This window comes from Thamnophis elegans, chromosome 2 (genome assembly GCF_009769535.1).
Source record: "Thamnophis elegans isolate rThaEle1 chromosome 2, rThaEle1.pri, whole genome shotgun sequence".
Classification (NCBI taxonomy): Eukaryota; Metazoa; Chordata; class Lepidosauria; order Squamata; family Colubridae; genus Thamnophis; species Thamnophis elegans.
Window position 1 is genome coordinate 170,587,468 of NC_045542.1, and position 16,098 is coordinate 170,603,565.

The 16,098-nt window shown below is 43.2% G+C and overlaps 1 protein-coding gene across 1 annotated transcript in view; it reads left to right on the forward strand.

Annotated features, from left to right (window-relative positions):
* The window catches only part of LOC116503326 (alpha-2-macroglobulin-like), a 78,232-nt gene that overhangs the window by 35,285 nt on the left and 26,849 nt on the right, over window positions 1–16,098 (forward strand). The window contains exons 17-21 of the mRNA XM_032209660.1: window positions 1,065–1,152; window positions 5,503–5,668; window positions 9,651–9,879; window positions 11,873–11,999; window positions 14,814–14,935. Of these exons, the coding sequence (XP_032065551.1) occupies window positions 1,065–1,152; window positions 5,503–5,668; window positions 9,651–9,879; window positions 11,873–11,999; window positions 14,814–14,935 (732 nt within the window). The remainder of the gene's footprint in view (window positions 1–1,064; window positions 1,153–5,502; window positions 5,669–9,650; window positions 9,880–11,872; window positions 12,000–14,813; window positions 14,936–16,098) is intronic.

Sequence of the window (16,098 nt, forward strand, 5' to 3'; positions counted from 1 at the left end):
TCATTTTAGTATTGAGATTTCTTGAGATTTAGACAAAAACCCTTAGCTCAGTTTCCTGGTTTGAATAGAGGCAGGGTAGCAATTGATAGCTTGCTCCTGGGGCAGAAAGCTATGGCAAATTTAGACAGCATACTAAAAAAGCAGAGACATCACCTTGCTAACAAAGATGCCTATAATCAAGGCTATGGTTTTCCCAGTTGCAATGTATGGCTGTAAAAGTTGGACCATAAGAAAGGCTGTGTGCCAAAGAATGGAGGCCTTTGAACTCTGGTACTAGAGACGATGCCTGTGAGTCCCTTGGACTGCAAGGAGATCAAACCGGTCAGTCCTAGAGGAGAGCAAGGCTTACTGCTCTTTAGAAGGCCAGATCCTGTAGATGAAACTCAAATACTTTGGCCACCTAATGAGGAGGAAGGACTCATAGGGGAAGAGCCTAATGCTGGGAACGATTGAGGGCGAAAGAAGAATGGGACAACAGAGAATGAAGTGCTGGATGGAGTCCCCGAAGCAATAGGCGTGAGCTTAAATGGACTCCAGAGGATGGTAGAGGACAGGAAGGCATGGAGGAACGGTGCCAATGGGGTCGCGATGGGTTGGACATGACTTCGCAATTAACAACAACAACAAAGCAATTGATAAGAACTAAACTGCTTAGCTGATCTCAAACAGTGAAGTAAGGTTGGATTGGTTTAACAGGAGGCCAGAAACCTGTTGGAAGTTCAGGATTATAATTTAGGCTGAAAAAAATCTACCTTGATACAAGTGAGGATAAACTCCTTCCATACTGTTTCCAAAATCACTTGATGGATGCCTCCCCTCCCAAAAAGTTCTAAGCATTGAATCTGATTTGAGCCATTACCTTAGATTGATTAGATAACGGCACCTGGAAATCCCGGGTTGTAGACTAGTTGATTTACAGAAGTAAATTATTTCCAGGCAGTTGCTGAAAAAGTCACAAGACTTGAGTTCAGCTGCAAGAAAATTGGAATTTCACCTTGGACTTTTAAGAAAAATGTTCATGCTTTCTGAAATGTTTCACTGTGACTTCTTCATTCCTTTGACAGGGCTTGGGTTTAAAAGTTTTTACTAGCACTAAAATACTAAAGCCGAACATATGCCATTCCTATCCTAGAGTAACTTACGGATACCCCAGTAAGTATTTGATCCACGGAGGGCTGAATATGTGGGATATGTGCTCTGGAAATGTAAAATACAATGCTCTCATGGCTTTGTTCTAAAGCAGCGGTGGCTAACCTTTGTGGCACAGATTGCCAAAGCAGTGCATGTGTGCGCGCACATATTAGCGTGCACGGCAGAGCACCGAAACTCAGAAGTGAGCAGATGGCCAGTGCACATGCGCAAGGCAGCCAGCTTCACTTCCGGGTTCCATTGTGCACATGTGCGCCAGCCAGCTGGTCTTCGTGCTTGTGCGCAATGAAACCTGGAAGAGAGTGGCTGGCTGCATGCAGACAGCCGCTAGCTACATTTCTGAGTTCCGTCACACACATGCGCGAAGGCCAACTGGCTGGTGTGCTTGTGCGTGACGGAACCCAGAAGTGCAACTGGCGACAGCGCAGATGCCCACAGAGAGGGCTCTGCGTGCCACCTCTGGTAGCGGAAATTTTGAGTAGCTTCGAGAACTATTAAATACCATTTCTGACCAACTATTCTCTGCCTCTTGAGTCCCAGCTAATTGGAGGGAATTGGGGATTTTGCTGTAATCGTTCCCTGGAGTGGGGAGGGAATGGAGATTTTACAGTATCCTTCCTGTGCCAAGTCACACCCACACAGCCATACCACACCTACCAAGCCATGCCATGCCCACCAAGCTATAGCCACAGAGCCGGTAGCAAAAAAAAATTGAATCCCACCACTGGTTTAAAAGCACCCAGATCAGGGAAATTTTCCTTTCTGCCTTTAAGAATTGAAACTGAGTTTCTTGCTTGGAAACCACCACCACCACCCCACTCTTCAATTTTCCTTATGACTCAGTAAAATAAGTGGAGTGTGGATTGGACAGTGGTTGACAAGGTAAAATTGTAGGAAGGAATAATAGTTACATTGCTCTGAACTTCTTCAGTGATAAACCCCTCATTGCTGGAGGCTTTTAAGAAGAGATTGAATAACCCCTTGTCTGAAATGGTATAGGCAGGATCTACTGTTTGAGCAGGGGGCTGGGGCTAGAAGACTTGCTCAAGCAGTATAGGGCACCGATGGCGAACTTTTTTTGGCTCGCATGTTTGGGAATGTTTGGGAATGTTTATTATAATTTATAGGCCGCCCTTTTCCCTGAGGGGACTCAGGGCGGCTTACAAAACACGGGAAAGGGGGGTACAAAGACAAAAGACATAAAACAATACATAATATTAAAAAATAGAACACAACATTCATTCATCATTCGGGAGGGGACAAACTAAGATTTTTTATCCCCAGGCCTGACGGGATAGCCAGATCTTAAGGGCCGTGCGGAAGGCCTGGGCGGTGGTGAGGGTGCGGATCTCCACGGGGAGATTGTTCCATAGCGTCGGAGCTGCAACTGAGAAGGCTCTCCTCCGCGTAGTCGCCAGTTGGCACTGACTGGCGGATGGGATTCGGAGGAGGCCTACCCTGTGCGATCTGATGGGACGCAGGGAGGTAATTGGCAGAAGGCGGTCTCGCATGCCATAAGCGGAGGGGAGTGCAGAGGGGTTGTGTGTGGGCATGCTGCACCCATAATGCAATGCGCCCCCCCCCCCCATTTTTTCATGCTTTTTTGCCCTCCACAGGCTCCACAGGCTTTATAGGAGCCTGGGGAGGTCAAAAACAGGAACTTCCCTGAAGCCTCTGGAGTGCAAAAAAACAGCCCTATTGGCAAACCGGAAGTTCAGGAATGGACTTCCGGTTTGCTGGTAGGGCCGGTTTAAGCCCTCCGGAGCCTTCAGGGGCCTTCCAGAGGCTTCCCTGAAGGCTCCGGAGGACTAAAAACGACCCTATGAGGAAACTGGAAGTCACTTCTGGTTTCCTCATAGGGCAGTTGTTGGTCCTCCAGAGCCTTCAGGGACCTTCAGGAGGCTTCCCTGAAGGTTCCAGAGAACTAAAAATAGCCCTACGAGCAAACTGGAAGTGACTTCGGGGAAGCCTCCGAAAGGCCCCTGAAGGCTCCGGAGGGTGTAAACTGGCCCTATGAGCAAACCAGAAGTCCATCCCCAAACTTTCCCCGTAGGGCTGGTTTTTTGCGCTCCGGGGGCTTCAGGGATGCTCCGGTGGGGCATGGGAGGCTTTTGCATTTTTTACATGCTTTCAAACTGCTAGGTTGGCAGAAGCTGGAACAAGTAACGGGAGCTCACTCCGTTACGCTGCAATAGGGATTTGAACCACCGAACTGCCAATCTTTTTTGATCGGCAAGCTCAGTAAGCTGAGCCACCACGGCCCACTTTACAATCAGAATTGAGCCAATGTTTTTCTATTTCTAAGTGAGACAGTTGTTAAGTGAGTTTTGCCCCATTATAGGACCTTTCCTGCTGCAGATATTAAGTGAATCTCTGCAGTTGTTAAGTTAGTAAAACAGTTGTAAATTCAGTCTGGCTTCCCGATTGACTTTGCTTGTCCGAAGGTCACAAAAAGTGATCACATGACCCTGGGACACTGCAACTGTCATAAATATGCCCCGGTTGATAAGTGTCTGAATTTTGATCATGCCACCCTGAGGATGCTGCAACAATTGTTAAGTCTGAAAAACAGTGATAAGTTTTTTTCAGTGCCATTGTAACTTTGAACAGTCACTAAACGAAAGTTTGCCAGTTGAAAGATGACTTGTAATTATTGTTGTGACTTTATCACCACTATCAACTCATCAATATCAACTCCAGTTCTGAACACTTAACTCTTAAAAGACTGAGAATCTCCATAGGCAGCTGATTGTTGTTCTCTGGAAGCAAGGCTCTTAAAATTATACAAAGTATCCTAAATGGCAGGGTCATAAAGGTCGGCAGTTTGGCAGTTCAAATCCCTAGTGCCGCGTAACGGAATGAACTCCCGTTACTTGTCCCAGCTTCTTCCAAACTAGCAGTTCGAAAGCATGTAAAAATACAAGTAGAAAAATTTGGTGGGAAGGAAACAGCATTCTGTGCATCTTCAGCATTTAGTTATGCCAGCCACATGACCACGGAGACGGCTTTGGGCAGCGCTGACTCTTCAGCTTTGAAACGGAGATCAGCACTGCCCCCTAGAGTCAGGAACGACTAGCACATATGTGCAAGGGGAACGTTTACCTTTACCTATCCTAAACAGCATACATATTTTGGCTGGATTTTGCACCAGAGAGGCTTCTAAGCATTTAGTGTTGCTCTTTCGTCGCCCACATTTCTCATATTAGACAACCAAAATTGTGGGAGCTTGGAATCAGGAGAGGGGCACCTACCCTTCTCCTACCAGTGACATTTAGAGGTCATGTTGCTCCATACCAGAGGTATAGTGATGATGATGATGTGCACTGGCGAGGGCGCTGGGCTAGGGTGGCAGGGGCTGGTCTCTCACCATCTCCGGTACCGTGTTTCCCCCGGAAATAAAGCCAAATGCATCTTTTGGAGCTAAAATAACAATAAAAATAACAATAACAATTAGAATAACAATAATAATAATAATTAAGGCCAAAATCGAAAAATCCTCTGATGCCAAATGCAGACTTTGCAAAGAAGCTGATGAAACTGTTGATCACATACTCAGCTGCTGTAAAAAAATTGCGCAGACTGATTATAAATTGCGGCACAATTCAGTAGCACAAATGATCCATTGGAATTTGTGAAAAAATTATAATATTAAAACAGCAACAAACTGGTGGGAACATCAGCCTGAAAAAGTCACCGAAAATCAGATGGTCAAGATCTTGTGAGATTTCCGTATACAAACGGACAAAATACTGGCGCATAATACACCAGACATCACACTGGTTGAGAAAAATAAGGTCACAATCATAGACAGAAAAATAAGGTCACAATCATAGGCAATACCAGGTGATAGCAGGGTCGCCGAGAAGGAACATGAAAAAATAGCAAAATACCAGGACTTAAAAATCGAAATTCAACGACTATGGCACAAACCAGCAGTGGTAATTCCAGTGGTAATTGGCACACTGGGTGCTATTCCAAAAGCACTGGAATTACGTTTGAAACAGTTAAAAATTGACAAAACCACCATCAGTCAAATGCAAAAAGCCGCACTGCTTGGATCTGCACGCATATTACGAAAATACGTTACGACGTCCTAGGCCCCTGAGTGGGGCCCGACTAGTAACCAATGCCAAATCCGGCGAAACAACTGGCCGCTGTGATACAATTGTACAACAACAACAACAATAATAATAATAATAATAACAACAACAACAACAACAACAACAACAACATAAGACTGGGTCTTATATGCCTTTCAAAGATAGGAGATGAGTTCCTGCAGATCAGGTCTATCAAGGGTCTTTACAAATACGGTGGAATACATGTAAATTCTCTCATATTCTTTTCTTCTAGGTCTGCACTTTGGAGTACCCGCAAGGCTCGTTGATTCAAGGATTGGTCATGACATTTCTAGTAATTTCGTTTATAGTCTTCCACATAGAGAAGATGAAAGGATGCCTGCTGAGACTGTCAGAATGGAGTTCCCTGAAACGTGGTTGTGGGACTTGGTGATAATAGAGTAAGTGGTGGCGTCAGGCTGCAAAAGAACAGGCCATTCATTGATGAAATCTTCACAGAAAATATTCCCGTATCTGCTGCTGCCCACATGTTTAAACTATGGCACCCCAACCTGCAGGTTCATTGCCGCATTGTGGTGGTGTGTTATAAGTCACACCCTTTTCTTAGGTGTGTTGTGACAACTTTAGAGAGATCATCCAGAAGCCTTTAGGACAAGCTCAACTACAGATCCTTATGTTGAACTCAGGGAGGTGGAAAATATTAGAAAGAAACTCAAGCAAGTTGCCTTGGCTGTAGCACATTTAATACAGGTAGTCCTCAGCTTACAACGGTTCATTTAGTGACCTTTCAAAATTACAACGGCACTGAAAAAGGGACTTATGGCTATTTTCCACACTTACGGCCATGGCAGCATTCCCGTGGTCATGTGCTTCAAATTCAGAGGCTTGGCAACTGACTCATATTTGTGAACATTGCACTGTCCCGGGGTCACGTGATTCCCTTCTGCGATCTTCTCACAGGCAAAGTCAATGGGGAAGACAGAGTCACTTAGCAAGTGTGCTGCTCACTTGACAACTGCAGTGCAGGGGTGGGTTCCGGCAGGCACTACTGCCAGTTCGCTTCGAGTCGGCTGTGCGCGGATGCACAGTGCAATAAAAATTGTTCTGTGCATGCACAGAAAAAACAAGATGGCACCACTGTAGGCGCCGCCCGGAGAACCAGTTCAGGGGCGTGGCAGGCCTGGGTCACTGCCGGTTCCAGCGACCCATGCCGCCAAACCACTACCGTTTCGGCTGAATTGGGCCGAACCGGTAGGAACCCACCACTGCTGCAGTGAGTCACTTAACAGCGGTGGCAAGAAAGATCGTAAAAAGGGGCAAAACTCACTTAACAAATGTTTCACTTAACAACAGAAATTTTGGGCTCAGTGGCAGTTGTAAGTTGAGAATCACCTATAATTTAATTTGGTTTCAATTGAAATAGGCTATGATAACAGAATCTTGCAAGTCTCCTGTTTTCCCTTCCTTACCTTTTTATATTCCAGGGGAGTCGAGGGGAAGATAGTCTAATACCTTTCTAGCTACTTAATGGCTTCCGGGTGGCTTCTTCCAAGGTCATCGTTATGGTGCTCTAAAGACTTTAAGGATGGTCATTGTGGGAAGAGCAGTGCCACTAACAAGGGCCACAGACACTGATGACCCTGAGATGTGATGCTTTCTGCTTAATGGGACTTCTTTTAAGAAAAATGTCATAGACACTTTAATTTGAAGTCCTGCATTTTGCAGGGGAATGGGGACAACATTTATTTATTTATTAAATATATTTATTTATTAAATATATTTATATGCCGCCCAATCCCGAAGCCTTATAGAGCATTTCATCAACCTGCTCATCAACTTTTGAGCTGACTTTTCGTTACTATACATTAGTATTGTGGTTAGAAAACCACACTGCAAACCTCAGAGAACTGACTATTTTAAATGGTATCAAACTTTTGGGTTGTGTTTTGCTCTAAAAATGCAGAGCTAAATGCTATCGTATTCAAGCTCTAACTGCTCTAAATAAATTTCTCTCTTTTGCATTGTCTCTTAACTTTCTGCATGAGGGCCAGGTGCAATCATGGGAACTGAAAGCTCTGCCCCTTTTAAAACATGCAATAAATGGGTGACCCCCCACCCCCAGTCTTAGCTATCACCTTGACCTTGTTTCATTCCCTCATCAAGGTTCTGAGGGTCACATCATGACATGGGTTTTGTAATTTGTTAACCAACAAGGTTATTTTGCATTTTAAGTTGACTTATTTTCCCCCTTTTAAAATAATGTTCAGGTTCATTAGAGATTGAAATCCAGGAAAACCTTTATCCTATGATTGGATGGATTGATTAGATTGCTTCTAACATCCTTAAACTGAAAAGATAAGTTACAGAAGGGTGGCTGGATAATATCTCCTGATAAGAAAAACTTTCTTAGTGTCAACTGGCATTATCTAACTTTACTGTGCATTGAGGGATTCCTCTTACTGTGTATCTTGTCCAGCCAGCTTTCCTCTTTCATTTTTCTTTGTTGTGTTAACTATAAAAGGAATGTAAGATGGGTCTCGAGGTTCTCCCTTTTCATAGGGAGATCCTACTTTCTCAGGGTTATCCTAATTAATTGCTTTTCAATGATCTTCCGACTCGGTTGCTTGCTGGGAAGGTAAACCGAGGCAGAATCTAGGAGAATCTAGGAGAATCTAGGATTTGACTCTCAATTCCTTTTGAGTGCAGTTCTCTCCACACAAACAATTCCATCAATCCCATTTCCTTCAGTTTCTAAAATTTATCCTTTTTGGGAGGCCAAAGGAACAGGAGCTTTAGAAAAAAAATCCCCAAATGGTTTCAGAAACTGATTTGAAAGTATAATATGAATGATCACACATTCAGTGATTACTTAAACTTAGGGCTTTGCTGAATGAGTGCTACTTATGACACCCTCAAAGTTCTGGCTGTTTTAGTGTCCCTATGATCACATGATCACAGTTCAGATGCTTGGCACCTGGCACCCAGTTCTGACATCACAGTGTGCCACAGTCATGTGATAGTAATTTGCAACCTTCTTTTCTGGCTTCCTATAACCATAATCAATACCTGAATGACAGAGTTGGAAAGGACCTTGGAGGTCTTCTAGTCCAACCCCCTGCTCAAGCAGCAGACCTGTATCAATTCAGACAAGTGGTTGTCCAGTATCTTCTTTAAAAAAAAAACCAGTGCTGGAGAACACATAACTTCTGGAGGGAAGTTGTTCCACTGATTAATTGTTCTCACTGTCAGGAAATTTCTCCTTATTTCTAGGTTGGTTATCTCCTTGATTAGTTTCCAGCCATTGCTTCTTGTTCTCCTTTCAAGTGCTTTGGAGAATTGGTTGTCCCCCTCTTCTTTGTGGCAGCCCCTTAGATATTGGAAGACTCCAGTGATCATGTAGGATTGCATGAATACCTGCTATCATGTGTTCAATAGGGAAGCTAGCAAGAGGTGATCAGGTTATATCACATTTAACAATGGCATGGGATTCGCTTAATGATGGCAACTAGAACTGCTGTTACCGAATGGTGCAGTGACATGACATTGTACTTTAAAATCACGTTGCTTAGTGATGGAATTGCGGTCCCATCGCTGTTGTTAATTATGGATTATCTGTAATTGAGATGCTATGTATTGACCCTGCATAGGTTCTCCTGACTGCAAGGATTTTGGTATCCCTTCTCCTCACTTGCTGATAGTTAGTTTAGTTAGTTGTAGTTTATTCAATTTGTATGCCGCCCTATTCCCGAGAGACTCAGGGCGGCTAACAACCAGAAGGGGAAGAGGATACAAATAAGAAGATAAAAGAAGATCTCTTCTGTCTTTCAGAGATTCTAAACCCATGTCTGTTCCTGTGACCATCCCGGACATGATGTAAAATCGAGAACCACTAGTCTACAGAATAAAAAATCAAATCAATAGCACATCTAGCTTGCCAGTCCCTAGATTGTTATATAACTTACTCAGATTTCATCAGCTGTGATTCCTTCCTTGCTTAGCGCTCAGTCCATGGAAAGAGAAGGAAACAAAGAAGAAACACTGAAAACAACATGAAGCTGTTCCCTCTCTTTTTAATAACTTAATCTTTAGCAATAGCAATTGCACTTAGAAATATAGAGCCATCTTTAAGCAGTTTACAATGTCTGCCTATTCCCCCAGGCTGAGGTTTTACGCAGAGGTCAGTAAAATGAGAATCTAGGTTCTCATTATACTGACCTCAGTATGGAAGATTGAGTGAACCTTGACCCAGTGAGAATTGCACTGCTGGCAGTTGGCAGAGCTACAATAGCCTGCAATACTGCATTCTAAGCACTGCTATGCTATGTATAGCATAGATGCTATGTATTGAACCTGCATAGGTTTCCTCACTGCAAGGATATTGGTATCGCTTCTCCTCACTTGCTGATCTCTTCTGTCTTTCAGAGATTCTAAAGCCACGTCTGTTCCTGTGACCATCCCGGACACCATCACCGAATGGAAAGCTGGAGCTTTCTGTCTTTCAGCAGACGTAGGCTTTGGCCTGGCCCAAGCCACTTATCTAAAGGCCTTCCAGCCATTCTTCATTGAACTTACCATGCCATACTCTGTGGTGCGAGGAGAAACCTTCCCACTCAAGGCTACTGTCTTCTCCTACCAGACTCACAACATCCGGGTAAAGAGTCCTTAACAGTTGTGGGTTGTAAAGTTGTGGGTGCTCCATCACTGGAGGTTTCTAAGAAGAGACTGGACAACCAACTTGCCAAAAATTGTGGGCATGTCTAGTCTAGTGAAAAGAAGGAGTAGAGATGACATGACAGCATTCTTCCAATATATGAGAGGTTGCCACAAGGAAGACGGGGTCAAGCCATGCTTCAATGCACCTGAATGAAGAACAAGAAGCAACGGATGGAAACTAGGTTTAGGTTTAGGTTTATTAAATTTATATGCCGCCCTTCTCCCAAGGACTCAGGGCGGCGTACAACATTAAAAGAAACACATAATACAAAAGTTTTAAAAAATTAAATAGAATAACCCAAACAAACCCAATAAGAATTGACAATAACATTTTTTTTAAAAAAATCAAATTAAAATTAAAATTAAAATTAAAACTAATTAAAACTAATTGGAAAAAAAATACATTTTCTGACAGTGAGAAAAATTAATCAGTGTAACAATTTGCCTCCAGAAGTTGTAACTGATCCAACACATTTTTAAGAATCGATTGGACAACAATTTGTCTGATGTGCTATTGGGTCTCCTGCTTGAGCAGGGGGTTGGAGTAGAAGACCTCCAAGGTCCCTCCCTTCCAACTCTGTTATTCTGTTCTGCTATTATTTCAATCAATGTAATGCTCCCAGATTTCACATGCTGTTTTAATCTATTATAATGACTCAACCTTCCAGCATAGGTGTCCTCAACGTCCAGTCCATGCATTGGCAGTGGGTTGCAGCATCCCAGAAACCGGGCTGCGCAAACAAGTGAAGACCCATCCACAGTTTGCAGGCAGCACACTAAACAACACCCCCTCTGAGCCATGAAAAAAAAAACCCACTCTCCATGGAAATGGTCCCTGGTGCCCAAAAGGTTGGGGACCATTGCTCCAGAAGTTGTGCATGCGCCAGGAGATTGGACAATCATTTGTCTAAAACTCAGCAGGGCTAACCTAGCCTTTCTCCCTCTGAAACTCTCTCTGTCTCTTAATCTTTACTTCTTATCTACTGAAGCCCACCTTGTTCTTCTCCTTTTAGGAATTCCTTCCCTGGAGGGGCACCACTCAAGGGATACCACCAGGGGTGGGTTCCTGCCAGTTCTAACCTCTTCTATAGGAGAGGTTCCACAAATCTACAGTGCCATTTAGAACCGGTTCCAGCTCCCTCCTCCCGCCCTTCCGCACATCATCAAGATGAAGAGTGAGAGGAAGGATTCTGGGAGTTGAAGTCCACAAGTCTTAAAGCTGTCAAGTTTGAACACCCCTGGGGGTTTTTTTCTAAAGGGTAAGGGGTGCAAAGGTCTTGTAACTTGACAGCAATAGCAATAGCAATAGCAGTAGACTTATATACCGCTTCATAGGCCTTCAGGCCTCTCTAAGCGGTTTTACAGAGAGTCAGCATATTGCCCCCAACAATCTGGGTCCTCATTTTACCCACCTCGGAAGGATGGAAGGCTGAGTCAACCCTGAGCCGGTGAGATTTGAACCGCTGACCTGCTGATCTAGCAGTAGCCTGCAGTGCTGCATTTAACCACTGCGCCACCTTGGCTCTTACAGCTTTAAGACTTGTGTGCTTCAATGCCAGAGTTCCTGAGCCAACATGACTGAAGGAGGAATTCTGGGAGTTGAAGTCCACAAGTCTTAAAGCTGTCAAGTTTGAACACCCTGGGGTTTTGTTTCTAAAGGGCTCGGTGTGCAAGGGTCTTGTAACTTGACAGCTTTAAGACTTGTGTGCTTCAAATGCCAGAGTTTCAGCCAACATTTTGGTTGCTAAGCAAGAGCGTTGTTAAGTGAGTTTCACCACATTTTACAAGTTGGCCATGCCCACCCAGTCACATGGCCAGCAAGCCACTCCCACAAAGCAGGCCACACCTACAGAAGAGGTTCTAAAAAAATTTGAAACCCACCATTGGATACCACCCAGCTTTCTCATTGTCATCTTATTCTTTATGGCCAGGTCAAAATATCTCTGGCTCCCTCTGCTGGCTTTGAGGCGATCTCTCTGAAAAAGGAGGAAGAATCTTACTGCATTGGTGCAAATGGAAGGATAACAGTGTCTTGGACAGTGTCTCTGACATCACTTGGTATGTAGTAAATGTTCATTGCCTTGAATTATTTATAAAAATAATAAATATGAGAAATAAATCAAGTTGAAATAGTGAATTTGAGTTGGGGACTGAGAGCAGGGATGAAATCAACTTACCTTTGCTACCGGCTCACAAATGTGACCTTTCACGCATGCGTAGCACATCAATGACATCCGGGTATGTGTGTGGAGCTACCAAGCATGCCTGCAAAGGTAAATAGAACAGCAGGGGGGGGAATCTGCTGAGGCATGCAATTTAGATTAGCTTGAAAGCAGGAAATCCAACAATTCTAGCTAATATAAATTGTGCGTCACAGCTGATTGTCGGAAATATAGGTTTGCCTGAACCGGTAGCATTTTTTTTTTGCTACTGGTTCAGGTGAACCGGTAGCATTTTTACTAACGGTTCTGGCAAACCGGTCTAAACCAGTAGCATTGCATCCCTAGTTGGGAGGAAGAGGAGCCACAGAACTTTCAAGATCCATGGTGGCTTACAACCACAACGGTTTTTAGTCATTTTTAAAAATGTTTTATGTGAAATAAAATGTGGGTTGAGCAGGCTTTCTTGGATACTACTTGTTTCAGACAACAACAAAATTGAGGTAACACATTTAACAAAGTCAGAGAAGGTTCAAGATTGTGACGGGAATTCAACAACCCAACAATTCAAGCAGATGACACTAAGCTGGCAAGGATAGCCAACACCCTAGAAGACAAGCTCAGGATACAAAAACTCTTGACAGACTTGAACAATGGGCCCTATCCAACAAAATGAAATTTAATGTGGAGAAAGCAAGTTTAGGCAGGTACAAGTACAGATGAGGTGAAACCTAGCTCAAAAACAGTAACTGTGAGAGGGACCTTGGAATCCTAGTGAAAGATCACTTAAAACATGAATCAGCAGTGTGCAGCGGCAGCCAAAAAAGCCAATACACTCCTGGGTTGTATAAACAGAGGCATAGAATCAAAATCACTTGAAGTCTTAGTACCGCTTTATAAAGCCTTAGTAAGGCCACACCTGGAATACTGCATCCAGTTTTGGTCACCACATTGCAAAAAAGATGTTGAGATTTTAGAAAAATGCAAAGAAGAACAACTAAGATGATTATCAAGGCCTGGAGTATAAAACATATGTATGAAGAACGGCTGCATGATTTGGATTTGGCTCGTCTAGAGAGAAAAAGGACTGGGAGGGGGTGGGGTGGGTATGATAGCAGTATTCCAGTATTTGAGAGGCAACTACAAAGAGGAGGACATCAGCTTATTTTCTAAAGCACCAGAGAGCAGGACAAGCAACAATGCATGGAAACTAATCCAGGAGAGCAGCAACGTGGAATTAAGGAGAAGCTCCCTAACAATGAGGACAATTAACCAATGGGACAGCTTTCCTTCAGATGTTATGGAGGCTTCATCACTGGAGTTTTTTAAGAAGATACTGGACAGTCCCTTGTCTGGAATGCTGTACGGTCCCCTGCTTGAGCAGGGGGTTGGACTGGAAGACCTCCAAGGTCCCTTCTAGCTCTGTTTTGATTGATTGATTGATTGATTGATTGATTGATTGAACCCAGTAATTCTTCCCTGCTCACTTAATCTTCCAAAGAACCGATATGGAAATGAAGAGCAGTCAAAAAAACGCAAGATGCTATGGAATAAACATGGCTACCAAGACATGGTAGTCCAAGTAATTCCTCTCAAATACAAATTGGCTAGGGTACTCAGAAGGTACCCATGGGTGCTGCCTGACCAATAGGAAAAGAGCTTTGATGACCCCAAAGCTCATGGAATATCAAGGAAGATTGGAAGAAGTAGATCGGATAAAAGCTTGATAGTCCCTTAAAATGATCCGTAGTCATTTCTCTTGTCTAATGGTTCCATTGTCAGTTGCCAGTTCTGCCTGGATTAGATTATCAGCTGACTGGGTGAAGAAAGGCCTTTGGGTAAGAAAGTTGTGTGAAAATATGTTCTAAAACTCTATCCTGGAATTGCACAGCAGGTGTCCAAATGGCGTCAAGAGACCCTGACACAAACTTGTAGTTTTATATAAATAAATATGTTTAACATCTATATTGACAGCAAACAAGACAGTCAGGCACATCAATACGTCATGAGGTAAATCATCTGGGCACCCAGGGCATAGAAGAAAAAATGGTGGGGGAAAAGGAAAACTCCCCCTCCACACCCACAGCATCCAATCACAGTGGAGATTGCCTCACACAGGAACCAGCACAATCAGTTCCAATCTCCAAACAATCAGCTATAACTGTACGCTCTGCTCATTGTACAACCCCACTGTTTTCAGCTACTGAATTTAAATTCCTTAACAAACTCCACAAAGAAGAGCTCTACAAAGAGACAACATTCAAAAGGCTAATCCTAGCCTTTTCATAATCAATATCAGACTCTTTGGTAAATTCCAATATACAATGGGCAATTACTTAAGGTGGAAAGTCACTGTAATTTATAGGTAGCCCCTGGGTTCCATTCTGTAAATCAGTGTCTGACCAAAATTCGTGTTTAAGTTGGAACTCGTGCTTACAAATGAATTGTCTGTTCCTAAATATGGCAGATGGCATGTCCTTCTTCCAAAGTGGTGAAATGCTGAAGACTCACAATGCTTTCAGGATCTGCTGAAAACTAGCTGTATATTAAAACTGTGTAGCTTCAGTCAGTGCTTAATCTGCTCCAGAAAGCTCCAGTCCACCATTTTTAATATAATCAGGAGTCTGTTAGGATTAGCGGTGATCCTTAAGTGGGACGCCCTTAAATGCTTGCATAGCATAGTTGTGACCAAGTTGTGACTTTTTTGTCCTAGGTGAAGTGAATTTCACAGCCAGTGCTGAGGCCCTGAGTTCAGATGAACCTTGTGGGAATGAATTGGTGGAAACACGCAGCATAAAGCGAAAAGACGTTGTGATCAAAACACTTTTAGTTGAGGTATGTGGGGTGGCTTAATCATGGACCAGACATGGTGAAGACCATGCAAAAAATGTACAAAAGCAATATTCTTGTTTTCAATTGCATTAATCCAATTTTTAGCTGCTCTATTTCTGAAAATGAATTTGGGTCACCAATCCATCTTTCCATTCAATGAGTTCCACTTTCCTAGAGTTATCACTCTCTGTTTCTTCACAACCATTAATGATAATTAACTTCCTTACTGTTTCTCAATGTTGGCAACTTTAAGATATCTGGGTGAACCCTCCCAGTATTCCCCAGTCATCATTCAGCGTAGTGACTCTGGTTGGGGAATTCTGGGGCTTGAAGTCCACATGATATAAAATTGAGAAACACTACTCTACCTGTACAAAATAAAACATCAAATCAATAGCACATCTAGTCTGCCAGTTCCCAGATTGTTATATAACTTACTCAGATTTCATCCGCTGTGATTCCTTCCTTGCTTAGCTCTCATTCCATGGAAAGAATCAGAAACAAAGAAGAAACACTGAAAACAACATGAAGCTGTTCCCTCTCTTTTTAATAACTTAATCTTTAGCAATAACAATTGCGCTTAAACACATACCACCATCTTTAAGCAGGTTAAAATCTCTGCCTATTCCCCCAGGCTGAAGTTTTACCCAGAGGTCAGTAAAATGAGAATCTAGGTTCTCATTTTACTGATCTCAGAAGGATGGAAGGATTGAGTCAACCTTGACCCAGTGAGAATTGCACTGCTGGCAGTTGGCAGAACTACAATAGCCTGCAATACTGCATTCTAACCACTGTGCCCCCATGGCTCTATTTTAACTGACCTGACAAAGGGAATCCTCCAGCTCTTGACTTGTACCTCAGAATTGGATTTTTGGACTGACAGGACACATTTGGGAGTCAAGTCAGATACTCCTTTAATTATTTTGGGGTCTGAGCCTCATTCAACTATAAGAGAAGTTCAGGAAATGCTGTATGTGTTTAGCAGGTCCTCCTATGTTCCTGATACAGAGAAATCACAGTTAACAGCAAACTGCCATAGTTGATAAGGTCATAAGGTTCTCTAGAGTCTAGTTTCTCTTCGCCACTTCATCTCCCTTTGTTGCCCTTTGCATGTATTTCTGCCGGTTTGCATTTAGAGTTTCCAGTACTCAACCCTAACTTTCTTT